Source organism: Trichoderma asperellum, chromosome 5 (genome assembly GCF_020647865.1).
Source record: "Trichoderma asperellum chromosome 5, complete sequence".
Classification (NCBI taxonomy): Eukaryota; Fungi; Ascomycota; class Sordariomycetes; order Hypocreales; family Hypocreaceae; genus Trichoderma; species Trichoderma asperellum.
Window position 1 is genome coordinate 3,712,626 of NC_089419.1, and position 16,372 is coordinate 3,728,997.

Here is a 16,372-nt window from a genome sequence, read left to right on the forward strand (position 1 = left end):
CAGAGAAAAACCAAGCGTCCCATATTTTTCGCCCATACATACACCATCCATCGTCGCATCCAATCCATCTCGCCCGCATCGCTGGCACGACACCACGGCCTGGCCTTGCCCGAATCCCACTAGTCGCCATCGCGAGGACCGCTGCTGGGCTGTGCTGGATCCAACAGCAGCGAATAGCTCGTCGCTCTCGCCGCGTCGGCGCACAGCTTGTTCCGAGCCAACAGCCTCACGGCGCTTCTGGCGTCTCCGAGACACACCCAGTCAGTCGTTTCGGCTAGGGCCGTGATCGTCGCTGGTTCCTGTGGCCAATCTGCGCCCTGCTGGCCTCGCCCAGTTATTTGCCTGCTGCCAATCGACCCAATCGTAGCCTCCCACGAGACAATCCGCCTCGCAGGTTTTAGCTTCTGCTCAGCCTTGCTTTCCGCCCCACGACACGACCCCGCGATCAATCTCTACTCGTTCGTGCTGCATACTGAACAAAAAGAAAACTCACACAGAGGGAGAGCGCGAATCCCGGCCAGACAACCGTCTTTTTCCTTTCTTCTCCCCCCTCTCCCCCTCTCTTTTCCTAGCTGGTAAGGTGTCCTCCGTCAGGGCCACCTTGATACCCAAGACGCCAAGGTGGATTCCAGCGAGCCCGTCGTGGCATCTTCTGGTGCCTTGCAACACTTCATCGCCAACTACCTCAACGGTACACTCACCAACCTCTCGGCCGCCTTCCAGGAGTCGAGCGACTACATCTCGGGGACCCTGGGTGTCCCGCCCACATACGTCTACAGTGGCCTCGCCGCCCTCGTGGCCCTTCCCATCACCATGTCGCGATTCGGCTGGTCGCTCAACCGCGAGCAGAGCTTCGGCGCTATGCCAGGAGGCGTGCCGGACATTACAAACGAAGATTTCAGCTACATTCCCGCCCAGGACTTGGACGATCCCAGGGTTGATTACGCCGATACCCGCTACTTTCCTCGGCCGCGATCCAGGGGACCTTCGGAGCCTGAAGATGACATCTTGCTGATCAAGAATAAGGGTGTGACGTATCCGGCACACTTCCCTGCCTACTCGATCGGCGATGGCAAACTATACGTCAAGGATGTGCGGGATCGCATCGGCATCTTAATGGACCTGTCATCACGCACAACCCGTCGCATCAAGCTCCTCTACAAGGGCAAGCAGCTGAAGGAGTCGTCTGCCCCAATTCGCGAATATGGAGTCAAGAATAAGAGCGAGCTCATGGCCGTCATACCCGAAGTGGATGATGAAAACAGCGGTCGATCGGATGACGAAATGATTATTGTGGACGAGCCTGTTCGAAATGACACAAAGTCCTCGAAATCCAAGAAGAAGAAGAAGGGAAGCAAGAGGAAATCTGACAAGAATGATCCTGGATCCCCGACCAGCCCTCTCGACAGCGGATCAACCGGCGATGCGGCAAACGGCGCTGTCATCAATGCTGCTTCGAAGAAGTTGGATGAGATTGAAGACGAATTCCGGTCGAAATGGCTCCCCCTATGCTTGGACTACATCGACGCGCCCCCCAAAGACCCCAAGAAGCGCGAGGACGAGCACAGGAAAATATCCGAAACTGTGTTGCAGCAAGTCATTTTGAAATTAGATGGCGTAGAGACTGAGGGTATCGATGAGATTCGACAGAAGCGAAAAGAACTCGTTAGACGAACCCAAGAGGTGCTCAAGCGACTGGACGCCGCAAAAGCATCATGATTATCTCATGCGTTGTTGTTTTTTTGTCGCGATTATAATCATCATTTTGTTCAGACTTGCTTTGAAGTACCTGTTTGGCCTTCAGCTTACACTACATACAACTCTTCACTCCTTTTCTCCGATTTTTCGCAAACATACACACGTATTAAAAAAAATTGTTTTGGAAGAGGCTTTGGTTTGGAGATACATGGCGTTGCTTTTACAAAAAGAGACAAAACGGCAGAGTGGGCGCAGGGATGGCGATACCGCAGCAGCTTGGTCCATGAGCGAGACACTAGACCTTTTTTCTTTCTCCTTCACATTTGCACAGCGCATTATTACAAGAAACTAGAAAAAAGATGCTGCTATTCCTATCGCATGTTATGGAAATGGAGGCTGAAAGAATGGATGGATGGATGGATGAGTGCGTTACGAGATGACGCCAGAAAGAGTAGAAGCGGAATGGATACCTATTATACTACTTACTATACAGATTGACGATGATGCATGGCGATATAGAAACCGATTCTGGGCGATTAATATGAAAGTTTACAATTGAAAGACTATTTGATGTTCTGTTCATAAGACACTGTAGATTAATTTCGTCATCTCAATAGAACAGCCATGTTTGGTGTCTGCTACTGCACTGTCGCGATCTACATCACCTCACGCTGGTATCTGCTGTGCCCCATATTAGTAGCTCATCCATTCACGTTCACAGGCACCTTATCTCGTTGTACTGTACCTATTCTGTGCAGCACACGCGCAACTGCGGAACCACAATCACGTGCGTCATCCCACGTCACGTCAATCAAACTGTAAAAAAAATCGCCCTTCGCCAGCCAAAATCCCGATAAGCCGGCAAATCATCGGCCCAGGCCGTCTAGGTCTCGCAGCCCTAAGCACCACCAACCTGCGAGCCCTTCTTCGCCTGCCCCGGAACCCACCCTTGCCCGATGCGGCTAGCCGCCCTTGTTCCAAAGGCACAACCAGCCCCAAGTCGGCACTACGATTTTCTCGCCCGTTCACTTGTATCGCGACCACTTCCACCAACTTCGCCCAGGGACGACTAACCCACAGCAGCACAGCAACAAATTCTCGCCGGTGAGGGTTTGTGTGTCTTCCGTCGTCTGTCTTTCTTCACCTTCTTTCCAACCCCCCCCGAAAGAAACCGGTACGATGTCGTCGTTCGAGTCGGTTGTGAGTACTCACCAGCAATATCCCGTGATAAGCACGCACATGTTGTCTCGCCTGGGGATCCGAAATCTTTCTGTCGAGTGCCAAAGAAGGGAACGAGTTGCCTGGGAGCAGGTGGATGCTTGCGCGCAATGCAAGACCATAGCAACAGCAGGGGAGCAGGGGATTGATTGCTGGAGATGGAATCATGATTTGCTTTTTATTTGTTCGCGCTGGTGGCAATCGCTGCTGCTCATGCTTGCTCTCGAGCTGCTTCTTCTCTTTTCTTTGGCACGACACAACGATCGATTCATGATGGGACGAGACACAAAGTGGATGTGCATACAATACGCAAGAGGACATCGAATGCTAACCATGAATCTCTCTAGGTTGTCATTGACGGCAAGGGCCACCTCCTTGGCCGTCTCGCCTCCATTGTCGCCAAGCAGCTTCTCAGCGGCCAGAAGATCGTTGTCGTCCGCTGCGAGGCCCTCAACATCTCTGGAGAGTTCTTCCGCGCCAAGCGTATGTCTATCATCTCCTGCCGTCCACCCGAACTTCATTCTATGCGATTCTTGTTTTGAGCTAGAGCCACTCTCCGGAGTCGGCCGGATGAGCAATCGCTAGAATACATACATACAGAGCGACTTGGAAAGAAGGGAATTACTGACACTTTGAGCAGTCAAGTACCACGCCTACCTGCGCAAGATGACCCGATACAACCCCACTCGCGGTGGTGAGTTCATGCGACTCCAACATCCTCTTTGGCTGTACTTTGAGGATATTAACGAATTTGTCTTTGCTCAGGTCCCTTCCACTTCCGCGCCCCCTCCAGAATCTTCTACAAGGCCGTCCGTGGTATGATTCCTCACAAGACCGCCCGCGGTGCCGCCGCTCTGGAGCGCCTCAAGGTCTTCGAGGGTGTCCCTCCCCCCTACGATAAGAAGAAGAAGATGGTTGTTCCCCAGGCTCTCCGTGTCCTGAGACTGCAGCCCGGTCGCAAGTACTGCACCGTCGGCCGTCTGAGCCACGAGGTCGGCTGGAAGTACCAGGACGTCGTTGCCCGGTATGTTCACACATGGCTCCTTTTGTTGTTTTTTTGGTGAATTTGTGGCGGAACTTCAAATACTGACTTGTTATCTGCAGTCTGGAGGAGAGGCGGAAGGCCAAGGGCGCTGCCTACTACGAGCGCAAGAAGGTTGCTGCACGACAACTGTCCGACGCGAAGAAGAACGCCTCGGTCAAGGAGGAGACCGCGAAGGCCCTTGCGGCTTATGGCTACTAAGCTGGCCATTCCTTGGATCCCCTGCCGGGGGGAACCTTGGTACTTCGCATTGTCTTTTTCTCGTGCGTTTCATTAGATTGGCGCGGCGGTTCACAAAGGAATTATACTTGATTTGCTGAGTGATGGCAAGGGCGGCGGGCTTTTTGGGGGGCGGATGGGAACTTTTTTCTCCAAATTATTTTCTTCATGAACAATCTCTCTTTGTCATCGGAACCCATAACCCAATTCCACAGAGAAAATAAAGCACAGGAAACCCCAACAATCAGCACGAAAAAAACATGGGAAAAAAAGGAAAACGTTGTATTCTTCACAATCAATTTCTCTTTTTTTCTCCTCGTGAGGGTGATAGCGGATGGACTGATGCGATGTTGTAATGTGGCTCTTTTTGCGTTTTTGTTCTGCTTTCAAGGTACAACCAGATTGGGATTTGGGGACAGGAATTTGGGGAGGAAATGCTTTCTCTTTTTTCTTTTATATCTGACCCGCGATGGCCCTTTACTACTGCTCAAGGACGCTATTTCCCGGCTTATTACGGAGCAAAAAAAAAGTGAGTCGGCGACAAGGAATTGGGGGACGTGGGAGAGGATGGGCAAGTGATGATCATACCCTTTCTCTGAGCAAAAGAGGTGTCTAGCATTGCACAAATACTAGGAGTAGACGGAAATGATAAATGCTTTGAACAATTAATGATGATAATAATATGTGATTTCTTGGAGTCTGTTTTCTTGTTTTGGAGCGCGTGATGGCATCAGTCTTGGATATAACAGTCCTTGTGGTGTAACTTGATATTCCTTGAACTTGGAATGCTACATGCCATTTCGACAATCTTGATATTTTATCTTCTACGAAAATTAGATTGTTCCTTGTTTATATTATCCGTAGATTCTCTCCACATATGCAATTTCCAGCGTTTGTATAGATCTATACGTAATGTTACTAATTTATAATTTTTTATTCAACATCTTTAATATACAGCAACATCCCATGGCCATCGAGTACCGATTTTGGAAACCTTGAATTGGACCGTTTTAGGGTAAGACGCCTTCCTTGAAGCTCAGCGCATCCACAGCTGAAAGTCGTGAGTACCCCACAGTCATGTGCCGATAAGATAGATAACTTTCTGGGGGCGGCGCAGTGAGAGGTGTCCTCACTGGTATGATTTGGCGACACAGCTTTCTGGTCTCCTTCTCTTCAACAACGGCTTCTTTTGCCAGCGCAAGTCATTGGCGTGCTTGACTTCATTTCTTGTCTTCAAGACATTTACAATTCGATCTTTACAGAGAAAAAAGAAACAGAACACAAATAGGAAAACAAAAACAAAAAAGAAAAGAACATCTGCACATACACACACTCTCCATCCTATCTAGAGGCCAAGTCGCAATACCGCAAACATGTCGGACCTCGACCACTTCAGCATGCTCCCCATCCATATGGACCCCCAGTCCAAGGCCATCCTCCCCTCCGGCAGCAGACCGTCGCGGGCCCTCGCCGCCGAGCTCGAGAAGCTCAACAACCTGCACCGCGCCATCCTCAGCATCGAGGTGCCCCCCGGCGCCATCCCGCTGGTGCCCCCGCCTCCGATCCCCGTCAACCCGAAGCGCACGGCCAACGTGTCCAAGCTGCGCGACAACGGCAACGCCGAGTACCGCAAGCAAAAGTACGCCGAGGCGATCAAGCTCTACACGCAGGGCATCGAGATGGCGCTGCAGCGGCCGCTGTGGGAGCCTGCCGCACTGGTGAGGGAGGAGGTGTCGATGCTGTATGCGAACAGGGCGCAGGCGCACATGGGTATTGGGAACTGGCCCGAGGGCGCGGTTGATGCCGAGGCGAGCGTGGAGGCGAGGAGGGTGGGCAATGCGAAGGGCTGGTGGAGGAGGGGGCGGTGCCTGACGGAGATGGGGAGGTTGGATGAGGCGCGGGAGTGGGTGAAGAGGGCGCTGGAGATGGAGGGCGAGGAGGCGGATTTGATGACGCTGTTGAAGGATATTGAGGAGAAGATTGCAAAGGTGCGGGCTGCTTAGAAGGGGAAAGGGGGGGATTTTGAGTGGGCGTGTACGTTTCATACATTGCGAGGGATGGGATGGGGAGAGCTTTGGGAGCAAGATGGCGTTGGGGAGTTTTTACTTGTACTACTTGCGATGCTGTAACGATATGTGGCATTGCTTGCTACATCAGCTGGGCTGTTTTGTCTTGCTTATAGAGGGGCATATACACACACAACAAATACGCTTATCCTATATACACCTGATTTGCCATTGAGCTTGTTTTTGCTTGTATATTACTGTGTATTGACCGGGATAATGCGTTATATATACACTGCTAGGTATATATATACCTTGTGTTTGGCCTCTGCCATATCACGGTATCACGGTGTTGTAAGTTGTATCGCATCCGTCGCTTCGGCATTCGCCAACTTCCCTGCTGTCGTAGATGTTTCGTGATGGCTTCCCCAATACCTTACGACCTTAAAGGAACCCACTGATCTCGATGTTGCGCGGTAATCCGGGGCTGTCGTTGTCGATATGCAGGTCTTCCAGCCTATCCGTTGGCGGAGGGAACATCCACGGGCTATTTTGAATGTCCCCATAGGCCAGCCGGTGGTAATAGGCGGTGCTTTGGCAATTCAAGGATTGTCCAGGGAAATGCAAAAGCAGCTCGCTAGCTGCCTTTCTGTCACTGGGAAGCTCCTGGCGACACATCTTGACGATTGCCTGGTAGTAGAGAGGGACGTGCAGCTGGCAAGGCGGCAAGTCGACAGGACGGCCCTCATAGGTGGTGTCCGGGCGTACTCTTCTCTCCCAAAACACCGTCTCTTTTGGGAACGAGTACTTGCTTGACGGGATTGCGGCGCTAAAGTCTGTGAGCAGCCAAAGAAGAAGGCCGAGCTGGTAGATGTCGGATTCTCGTGTTGGTGTAAAGCGGTCGTTTCTGCATTCTGGCGGTGACCATCCGTGGATCGTAGCAGGCGGCTCGTTCCTGATGTGAAGGAGGCTGATGTTGTTTTGGTCGTTGACGCCGAAATAGCCCAAGTGTAGCCTGCCGAGGATCACTTTGTTTGAATGGGCAAAGCTCACGGCTTCGACAATTTGCTTTGCCCACCTCTCTGTGCTGGGCCAGGGAATTGGTTTGCTGGCTTTGACGCTTTGCCGGAGCAAGTCGGTCACGGTGTGAGGCTCCCAGGCACGGAGGAATGATTTAATGTATCGTCTGTAGCTGTATGTTAGAATCTTTTTTCTTTCTCAAGTACATGATTGTGGAAGACTCACTGGTTGTCGTCGAGAACCACGCCAACAAATTCGGAGATTCTTTTGCAACCGTGAAGCTTTCGAAAAGCTTCAATCTCGAAGAAAAAGGACTTTATGTTGTAATCATCAGGCGCTGCATGCAGCCTTCTCCGAAAAGGCATTTGCTTTTGAGCACAGGCCTTTCCCCGAAGCCTGACCTTGCAAGTCAAGCCTGAGAGTCTTGCCTCCATCGCGATGTTGCCCTCTCGATAAGTATGACAGCCCAACTCTAGGATTCTCTGCGTGCGTCTGACAGAATCTTTACTAATGTCTTGGGATCTTGCCTCGATGCTAAAGTTGTTTGATAGGAAATTGAGACCCAAAACATCGAGGAAGCCTCTGGGCGAGGACGCGATGATCTTGATGCTTGTTTCCCAGCCAGATAAATCCTGTTCCACCAAGTAGTGACCGAGAAGAAAGTTTAGCAAGGGAACACCGCCATGAGTTAGATTCAGCAGCATGTATAATAACTTGGTCTGAGTTACGTCCAAGGGGTTGTTTCTATTAAACACCCCAGCAACAGAGACGCGTATCCTTCTCCAACGCCTGGGACTTTGTAACCACCATGTTTGGAATTTGACGATGCGGCCGTAGAAGAGGACACCTTTGCGGTCAAGAAACCGTGGCGCCAATGTGTCCACCGAGTACTGCTCCGGGATGAAGTTGTCGGAACCCGCCAGCGAGTCGTCCAGAGAGTTGGAGGAGAGTTTGCGCTGGACCTGGCACACCAAGTGAGGATATCGTCTGATGACACTTTCGACCTGATGTTGACCCACGGCAGAGAATAGAGCGCAAGTTACTGGCCTCGTGTCAGTCAAGCGGGAAAGTTGGACTGGCGCGCAATCGGGCTACCTCTAAGTTGATGTTGCGGGTGCGTCAAAGCCAGACTTTGCATCAGCTCTTCGTCAGCGGCCAGTTCTTCGATTACGTCCAACGGCGACTGGATGGCTATGATGCCGAAACAAGTATCTTAGTACATACGTATATTGACTGATGAAACCAAGTGCAGAAAGATATAGCACTCTACACCCATGGAAACCCATCACTGACCTTTCTGTAAGGCACACTCGGCTATCCAGGTTGCAAAGTTGCCAAGCACGAAGAATCGATTGCTTTCGTCTTGGTTGTCGCCGAACTTGCAGATGGTGCGATGATCTGACCTCGGCAAGCCTCCAGTTCTCTCCCCAAAGAGGCCCAGCCTGGCAGAGTCTTGGTCCACAACCTACTTCTGTTAGTGGCACTTCATCAATACAAGAGTTGTATATCTGCTAAGGGGGCAGTGCTGGTACAAACACGAGGATTAGAGCCTGCCAAGACTGAATATAGAGAGACTTGCCATTATCCCTCCCGTCAACTGGGTTTCAAAAACCGTGGCAATGGATATATCCGCCGTCCTAAACACAAAGTCCCAGCCCACTTTCTTCCATTCCTCAGAGCTCCTCGAAATCGCGCGAACCAGTCGTTTGTTGCCGAGGCCGCTCAGCGCCCTCATAATGGTGGCAGCATTGCGAGCCCAGCGGGCCAGATCGGCACCGCGATGCGGAACGCTGAGGAAGATGCATCCAGCGGCCCTGTCGACGATGTTTTGATAATGGATGTTTTCTACCCAGGCCTTGTTGAATGCCTATTCGGTATCGTTAGCAGGACATATACGGTATGATATCCAGATAGGGCATACGGGTAAGGTGCAAACTGACTGCTTTGACTACCAGGCCGCCTAGACTGTGCGCAACGAAAATGACGGGTGCCTTCCTCTGCTCATCTGTAGTTCTGGCGCCGTCGACTTGGTTGAGGAGGTCTCTCGCAACTATTTCAATGTCGTTGATGGTGTTTGTAAAGATGAAGTCGGCATCGTATCCGTAGGAGAGAACTCTTGCGTGAATGTTCTTCTCCGCGAAGAGTTGGGGCAGGCGATCTCGAAGCCAGATAGCGCCATCATCGGCCCTCCATGTTTTCAGCCAGTTGCCGCCCAGTCCATGAACCGCGATGATGCTGCATGTTGGAGAGTGGAATCAGATCAGTACATGTGTGCAGCAAGTGCAGAATGAGGCCGGTTATGGATGCTAACTCTACATGCCGGACATTGGCCCCGGATATCTCGGGCGGTGGCAGATCTGCTCTGGGAGGAAATGCTCGGATCCCAAGGTTTGCCCGTGCTTCATCTTCTTGAGGCGGCGGTGAATTCGCTGCAATTCCAAAATCACGCCAGAAGCTGCGAAGACGGTCACGACGCCCCATCGTGGCTCAACGATATGGAGTCGGATGTGTGATTTCATGGCTCGCCGTTGATGGTTAAAGTTCTTCTTCCTTTCTCCTTTTAGGCTGGCAGGCAGCATTCCATCTCCGCGCAATTCTCCCTGTAGGATCCCGGCCGTAATGGCAGGGCAAGAAAAGTGACAGAGTGACAAATACACTGCAGCCTCGCCATGCATGAAAACGCTGCCAAGGTGCATTGTGTCTGCCCCGCGCAAAGCCTTACAAAGTGCCTTGAAACGCCTTCAGCTCGAAACAAACGACGAGGCTCTTCATTTGCTCTCCAAGGGCGAATCGCGGACTCGCTCGGTTGGATGTATGTATGTATGTATATGTGTTATGCGTACATTACGTGTGCAATGGACCAGATGGGGAGAGCTTTATAAACAAGCTGGTCTTGGAGAGAGTTTACTTGTATTCTCTTTCACATGTCGTAATAAATAATACATAATACAATATGCAACTCATCATATGAGCTGAGCTGCTTTGTTTCACCTCTAGATGGCATATACACAAACGGCCAAGTCTATCTCATGAACAATGGTCGTCTATCAAAATGTGTCTTAGACTGTTGTACCCGCATACATGTATACACAACGTGGGCTTAGAAGATGTACAAGCAAAGCATCCAAGTCCACATCATGCAAGGCCCTCCCAACGTGGTTTAAAGTTGTGGAGAAATAACCGCATGCCACGTTTATCCCAATCTCAGCAGCAGAAGCAACAACAACAAAAAACATGGCCATGTATAAAAGGCACAGCTGCTGGTCTTGTCTGTTGGTTGCTCCGTGCGTTGCGGCAGTTTAGGCCAGACTATCTGCTTACTAGCAGTAGTTTAGACGCAAGGGAATCGATCGATCGCCTCTTCTTTCCCTTGCGTCAAATGGACGAAAAAGACGAGTCATATTTTCCAAGCTTTTGAGTTTAGAGCCACGGCAGTAAAATGAAAGTGGCAAAGAAGCTTGTATAGCGCAATGCAGGTAATTTAAAATACGCACGTCACATTTCTCCCTAGATGGCGGCGGAGAGACCTAAACGACCAATTCAAAAGATTGCAAGTAGGTGGGGTTAAAGTCAATATCGTATCATTCTTCTGTATATTATACCGACTGCTTTTCTGGCTGTTAAACACACGCGCGCGCTGTCCTCCTCTTTAACCGCTGTTACCCTTTCCAAACAAGGAAACAAAAAAGAGACAAAGAAACAAGAGGTTTCCATTCTTCCCACCATAACGGAGCAAAGAAAAAACAAAACAAAAACCGGTAGGGATTAGCAGACGAGATCTGATGTTGAGTGTATCATGTAAGACGCAAGGGGTATATGTGACATGAGGTATTTGTCATTTGAGTATGTCGTGAGTGGATGCTGTGGCGTTGGACTTGTTCATCTCTATCAATTCCGCAAAACGAGTAAAATGACCCCCCTCCAGTGGAAAAATTCCATTATATCCCAGATGATGCAAAAAAAAAAAAAAAAAAAAAAATAAGGGGTTGATTTTGGTGTGGTTTGGTGTAAGTGAGTCGAGTCATGCGCTGTGATTCTTGGAGATAGTTGCGAACAGCTTAATGGTGCATTAGAAGCTGCTATCAAAAAGACTCGAAATATCACAACGGCGCTGCAAGGCAAGTATCGATTAACCCAGCGTGGCTGGTTTTCGTTTACTGGGCCTTCTCGTTGATGGTCTTTTCCACCGCAGAAGTCGTCTTCCTCCGAGGTCGCATAACAGCATCCTGGCTGCTCATGCGACGGTCGAGAGCGCGCTCCAGCTTTGCGCCGAGGGCGAGCTTGCTCATGCGCTCGTACTTCTCCTCGGACAGGGTGACGCGCTGAGAAGAGAGGGCCTTGTTCTCCATGCGATCAAGGCCGGTGGCGATCTCGCGGATTTCGGCGTGTTGAGAGTCGTTGGTCTGCACCGACATGGCCACAGATGGGGCGGCCATGCTGTAGGTGCTGTAGCGGAGGGAAGCGCGGTTCTGCAGATGCATGGTTAGAAGAGCGAGAGAGAAAAATAGAGGTGTATTAAGCAGATTAGAGAGAGTTGAAGTGAAAGGAGAAGAGTCGCGCAGCACACACGACAACAGAGTAGTTGTCTATGTTATGCTATGCTATGCTAGGAGCTCTGGCTCGAGGAAAGCACAAAACACGAGATAGATGGAGCCACGAATGAAGGGAGTTTTAGTGCGAGAGAGAGAGAGACAGCAAGACATACCGAAGGAGCCATGATTGGGCGAGCAGAGTCTATGGAGACAGGCATAGCGACGGTATTTTTGGCGACTTGGAAGCCTTTTTAACAAAGAGAGAAAAAAAAGAGAGCGACCCGCTGGGAGGACTGTGAGACCTGTCGAAGGCAGGGGTTCCGTGCTAGGCGGCGGGCTTGATTGGCGACTGCGTGTGACGAGCTCCGTCGCTCCAATCTAGACAAACAATGCAAGATGGAGAGCAGAACGAGTAAGTTGGAGGTGTGTGATTTGATTTGGCAAGGGGGGCAGGCTAAGATGCAAAGCTTGGCTTGGGCGGTTGTCGCAAGTTTGGTGTCAGGTTGGACCGGGTTCAGAGTCAGAGAGCCTGGCGATGACGGGAAACAAACAATGGAGACGAGTCCTTTTGTCGTCTTTTTATCTCTCTTCTTGTCTCTCTCGCTCTGCGCTGCTTGTTTGCCGCGTAGCCAATCGGGAGTTTTTCTTCCTGGCAGGAAATTGAGCTGCGGCGGGCTGCGTCGCGGTGGCCGGCTCGGTGCGATGCTGGAGTGGGCTCTGCAGGGAGAAGCAATCAAAAAAGGCCGCTTGTTGGCTAGAGGCGCGCTGGAGAGTGAGAACAAAAAGAAAGGAAAAGAGAGGGACGGACGGGAGATGATGAGCACGAAGCTGGTGGAGCCGATGGAGATGCGAAGGGGTGCTAGGTTCGTTTGAGCAGCACCGAGAGGGAAAAGAGACGACGGTTGTAGGGGAGGGAGGCCCTGGAGCGAGGGCCGTTTTGGCGAGTGCCAGCAGCGCTACAGCGGGGTGACCTGGCGGGCAAGTACCGGCCAAACGCTGTAAGAAACGGGGCTGATGCCGGTGCTAGGCAGGGGGGCAGCGCTGTAGCGGGTTTTATGGGGGACGAGGAGCTTTGATAGCGGGTGCCTAGCATGGACAGGTCTAGCACTAGGCTTCGATAGTACTATATAGTATTTACTTGTACAAACACCTCAAGGTGCTGGCTTTGGCGGATAGACACGGAACATGGTTTCTATTTGGATGTCATGACGGAGCAGGTCCAGTTCGGTGCAGCTCCAGCGACTATTTTCGCAGCATCATTGGCTTCAAGTGCATCGTTGATCTGCCACATCACACCGCGTGGGTACAAGTGGCGTACCTGTAAGCGCCTGAGCGGGCTGCTGATCCATATGGTACCTGGTAGGTACATACTGCCGAGAGTAGGCGGCAAAGCTCCTTGTGTTAATTACCTTGTTTATTACCTGTCACTTGAACATGAAGATACGAGTGGGAGAGAGAAAAAGAAAAAAAGAATCTTACACTACCTATTTGTGATGACATGAATCCCAGCATGTTGCGCTGGCAGTGGCAGACACTCCCTGTTCTCTGGTGCTGTACTCCATACCTGCACAAGGTAAGCTGTTGATGGCCATAGTGCTGCCTCTTATACACGAAGCAGCGCCATGATTCCACCGAGATCAATGCCTCCGCTCTCTGTCCTGCGCCATCCATCATCAACAAGCAGCACCATCCATCGATGAAACGGCGGCAGGTTAAAAAAAGAGCAAAACAAGCTTTTGCTACTGCCCCGAGCTGCTGCTGCTAGATCTTCGTCTTCCCGCTTCTGTCTGTGTGCTGGCCGTCTTCAGCGCGTTAGCGGGTACCTGCTGGCAAAGTCCCCTAAGCGAACCCCCCCAGCGCCGCGGGGCGCAAACCTGCCATGTGCCAGGCGCATGGTCAGGCCACCACTTTGATTTCTCGCAGCCTCTGACTGGCTTGTCTCTCCGCCACCAGCAACCCTAACCGCAGACTTGTCTCTTTTCTGGGCATAACACACATGTGGCAGATCCATCATCTCGTTGTCGACAAGCACAAAGGGGGGGGACGCAGGGCAAACCATCACGACTCAGCGTTCCCTGATTTGACTCGTCGCTCTGCAAGATTCGCAAATCGCAGCTCACAACAACCACAAACAGCCACAATCACCACCACCATCGTCATCATCATCATCTCCACCAGCAGCCATCTTCTTGCGCCAAATACCTACATAGTACTATCTGCATCTTCCAGCGCGCATGTCGAACCACCCACGCTGGTCTCCTCCACTCAGTCGGGCCTCATCCTTCAGCCGAAGCGCACCGCTGAGCCAATCAGGCCATCGCCCGGCTCCGCCTAAGCCCCCCATTCTTCTCTCGCAGGGCAATTCCTTACATTCCAGCGCGGGGACGCCAAGCGGCGAAAAAGAGAAGCCCATCCCTGCAATCTCGTGCGCCATTGCACGTGGCTGGCCAGGGGAGGCTTGAAGCTTGGACGAGGCCAGTGTCTGAGGACAGGCCACTGATCCATGCTGCGCTGTCAGGGTCCCTGGCCTGGTCCGGAGAACGCCGTGGTAGGGCAAAGATGGGCGGCTGCCGCGTTGGCCGTGACGATGACGATGGCGATGGTGATTGTGATGGCCGTTTTTGTCGACAAGCATGGCGTACGTACGCTGCACAGTCAGTCAATCTGCTTGCTGCCCGAATGAAAAGCAATGGCGTCGCGAGTGCGATTCGACTTGCTGCGGGCGCCGTGTCGGCGAGCACTGTGGCTGCGAAGAGAGTTTGTCACATTGGGATCGACATCGTTACGCTAATCCTCCATGTTAGCCTGCATAAGCATGCCGCCGGCGCAACGCCATCCAGCCATTTTGCGCTTTCAGCTGATTTGTCTAGGACCCTTTGCTCTAACTATGCATAACCACATTCGTAAGAAGCTCTAGAACAAATGGGCTCACTCAAAGGTTGGCTCTTTGGACGGAAGAATGCGGATATCTCGATTAGTGCTTCGCGACATGTTTCGGCAAGCTGTTTCCAAGGGACGTGGCAATCACCGAAACACCAACTGTGAGCTACAGCAATATTGCTTGAATAGCTGGCTTAAACATGCTGCGAAGAACTAATCGAGACATGTTGAGATATCGTTATATCTCTTGATTGGAGAAAATCGTAATGAGCCCATTTATTAACTTGCAGCTCTTACTACTTAGGTAGCCATCGCAATACGAGACATTAGCAGGCAAGGTACGGGGAATTCACCTGTTGCCCTGCAAGAATGCATATCGGAACAGAAACATTTCTGTATTGATTCCAGCCTAAAAGTAAATGAATGAGAAACAATTTTGTGCTTCAAGTGAGCCAGCCACCAGAAAATCAGCGAAAACAGCCTCCCAAAGGTTTCGACTCTCAGCTTCGAGATTTCGACTTGTGGCTCTTCTTGGATGACTTCGACTTCTTGGATCGATAGTCATACGAGCTGCTAGACGACGAATATGCAGCCGTGCTCCCAGACTCTGAATTTTTGTCGAGTGACAACCCTTTCATCATAGTATATGGTGACTCGCACCCAGCATTTCTGGACGATGTACCACACGCGTACTTGCGTGGTCTCCCCTTGCGACTATCCGTGACTCTCCTCTCTGGGGAGGGGCTGCGGCTCGGCCCTACCATCAAAAAGTCAGCCTCACCGAAACTCGACAAGAGAAGGAGGGGGGGAAATTTTGGGTTAACGAACCGAATCTCCTGCAGTCATCACAGCATCCGTGATCACACGTCCTCTGGTCTCCCCCTATCCTCAGCGAGCCCATATCATCTTGGATATCAGTCAAGGGAGTGGAACACCAGCCCTGGGTATTAGGCCCCTGGTTGCATTTGCAGCATATCCAGCTACCGCCCTTGTCTGCAAACTGGCAGTTCTTGAGCGGGCAGGACAGTGAGCTTGACTGGGCTGGTGCAAATGTTGTGTTCCGGCAAGGCGTTTCGTAGCCCGTCTCCAGATCAATCTTCGCCGAGGGACAATAATACCAGACGAGCGAAGTGTGAGCACATTCATGGTATCGGGGATGTCCGTGACACATTGTGAGAAAGGCGGCAGTTTATTCGACGATAGAGTCTGGATTCTGGATTCTGGAATCTGAAAAAGGAGAGGCAGGTAATGGTATTCGACAAGAGGTTGATAGTGAGAAGGTAGGATGATGAGGCAAGATTATGAGGTAGATCTGTTGTTCAGACTTTCTTTCTTTCATCTCACAGGAGCAGAACCGTGATTTTATATAAAATATCTGACTGGCATCTTGGCTGCTTGCTCTCATCGAGCCGAACAGGTTTCCGCCACCTCAGGGCCAGGATCGATAGACGGCGCCATACGAGACGAAGCAAAGCGTCAGTGCTTGGCTGCAGTCATATTGTGCCGGACAGTATCTCTTTGCCGTTTCACAGATCTCTTGTGGCATCTCTTGTGGCATCTCCTGTGGCATCTTTGTCTACCATCCTTGGCTATATTGAAGCCACTCGTCTCATTCCATTGCTCAAATTTCGAATACGAGCCCCCCTCTGTCCGTATTTTGGATGTGAGATCCTACGAGATTAGCCTGAGTGCTCAGTCATACAAACTTACGCTCGTGATACCCTTTGCCTGCAGACATATGCAAGATGAGCGGCCCGGCG

At 51.2% G+C, this 16,372-nt stretch overlaps 6 protein-coding genes across 7 annotated transcripts; 3 read left to right on the forward strand and 3 right to left on the reverse strand.

The window, feature by feature from the left end:
- Positions 1-813: 813 nt before the first annotated feature.
- TrAFT101_009350 (uncharacterized protein) lies at positions 814-1,719 on the forward strand (the record flags this gene model as incomplete). The annotated part of the gene is made up of 1 exon (XM_024910362.2): positions 814-1,719. One exon carries the CDS (start codon positions 814-816, stop codon positions 1,717-1,719), a length of 906 nt encoding a protein of 301 aa, XP_024755289.2.
- Positions 1,720-2,688: 969 nt separating this feature from the next.
- On the forward strand, positions 2,689-4,846 carry CRP46 (60S ribosomal protein uL13). Its single transcript, XM_024901413.2, has 5 exons — positions 2,689-2,898; positions 3,264-3,399; positions 3,557-3,610; positions 3,682-3,940; positions 4,021-4,846. The coding sequence occupies exons 1-5, from the start codon at positions 2,878-2,880 to the stop codon at positions 4,157-4,159; spliced, it is 609 nt and encodes a 202-aa protein (XP_024755288.1). The 5' UTR covers positions 2,689-2,877; the 3' UTR covers positions 4,160-4,846.
- A 503-nt stretch (positions 4,847-5,349) lies between these two features.
- On the forward strand, positions 5,350-6,413 carry TrAFT101_009352 (uncharacterized protein). Its single transcript, XM_024909049.2, has one exon. The coding sequence runs from the start codon at positions 5,551-5,553 to the stop codon at positions 6,178-6,180; it is 630 nt and encodes a 209-aa protein (XP_024755286.1). The 5' UTR covers positions 5,350-5,550; the 3' UTR covers positions 6,181-6,413.
- On the reverse strand, positions 5,861-9,771 carry TrAFT101_009353 (uncharacterized protein). Of its 2 annotated transcripts, XM_066128623.1 has the most exons (7): positions 9,512-9,771; positions 9,141-9,435; positions 8,780-9,067; positions 8,494-8,665; positions 8,296-8,391; positions 7,426-8,242; positions 5,861-7,366 (listed from the first exon to the last, which is right to left on the reverse strand). In XM_066128623.1, the coding sequence occupies exons 1-7, from the start codon at positions 9,679-9,681 to the stop codon at positions 6,625-6,627; spliced, it is 2,580 nt and encodes an 859-aa protein (XP_065984743.1). In that variant the 5' UTR covers positions 9,682-9,771; the 3' UTR covers positions 5,861-6,624. The 2 variants fall into 2 exon arrangements, with proteins under 2 accessions (XP_065984743.1, XP_065984744.1); XM_066128624.1 differs by having other exon boundaries at positions 6,403-7,366; positions 9,141-9,771.
- A 1,385-nt stretch (positions 9,772-11,156) lies between these two features.
- TrAFT101_009354 (uncharacterized protein) lies at positions 11,157-11,795 on the reverse strand. Its single transcript, XM_024910359.2, has one exon. The coding sequence runs from the start codon at positions 11,679-11,681 to the stop codon at positions 11,355-11,357; it is 327 nt and encodes a 108-aa protein (XP_024755282.2). The 5' UTR covers positions 11,682-11,795; the 3' UTR covers positions 11,157-11,354.
- Positions 11,796-15,112: 3,317 nt separating this feature from the next.
- On the reverse strand, positions 15,113-15,783 carry TrAFT101_009355 (uncharacterized protein; the record flags this gene model as incomplete). The annotated part of the gene is made up of 2 exons (XM_066128625.1): positions 15,113-15,369; positions 15,441-15,783. 2 exons carry the CDS (start codon positions 15,781-15,783, stop codon positions 15,113-15,115), a joined length of 600 nt encoding a protein of 199 aa, XP_065984745.1.
- Positions 15,784-16,372: the final 589 nt, after the last annotated feature.

Bases quoted from the DNA above. Each gene is read 5' to 3' on its own strand.
- TrAFT101_009353 (XM_066128623.1), bottom strand. From the start codon at position 9,681: ATGGGGCGTCGTGACCGTCTTCGCAGCTTCTGGCGTGATTTTGGAATT. The intron at 9,068-9,140 runs GTCAGTTTGCAC...GATACCGAATAG, and splicing joins GCGGCCTGGTAGTCAAAGCA to GCATTCAACAAGGCCTGGGT. The intron at 8,392-8,493 runs GTCAGTGATGGG...TCGGCATCATAG, and splicing joins CGAGTGTGCCTTACAGAAAG to CCATCCAGTCGCCGTTGGAC.
- CRP46 (XM_024901413.2), top strand. From the start codon at position 2,878: ATGTCGTCGTTCGAGTCGGTT. The intron at 3,400-3,556 runs GTATGTCTATCA...CACTTTGAGCAG, and splicing joins AGAGTTCTTCCGCGCCAAGC to TCAAGTACCACGCCTACCTG. The intron at 3,941-4,020 runs GTATGTTCACAC...TGTTATCTGCAG, and splicing joins TACCAGGACGTCGTTGCCCG to TCTGGAGGAGAGGCGGAAGG.
- TrAFT101_009354 (XM_024910359.2), bottom strand. From the start codon at position 11,681: ATGCATCTGCAGAACCGCGCTTCCCTCCGCTACAGCACCTACAGCATG.
- TrAFT101_009352 (XM_024909049.2), top strand. From the start codon at position 5,551: ATGTCGGACCTCGACCACTTCAGCATGCTCCCCATCCATATGGACCCC.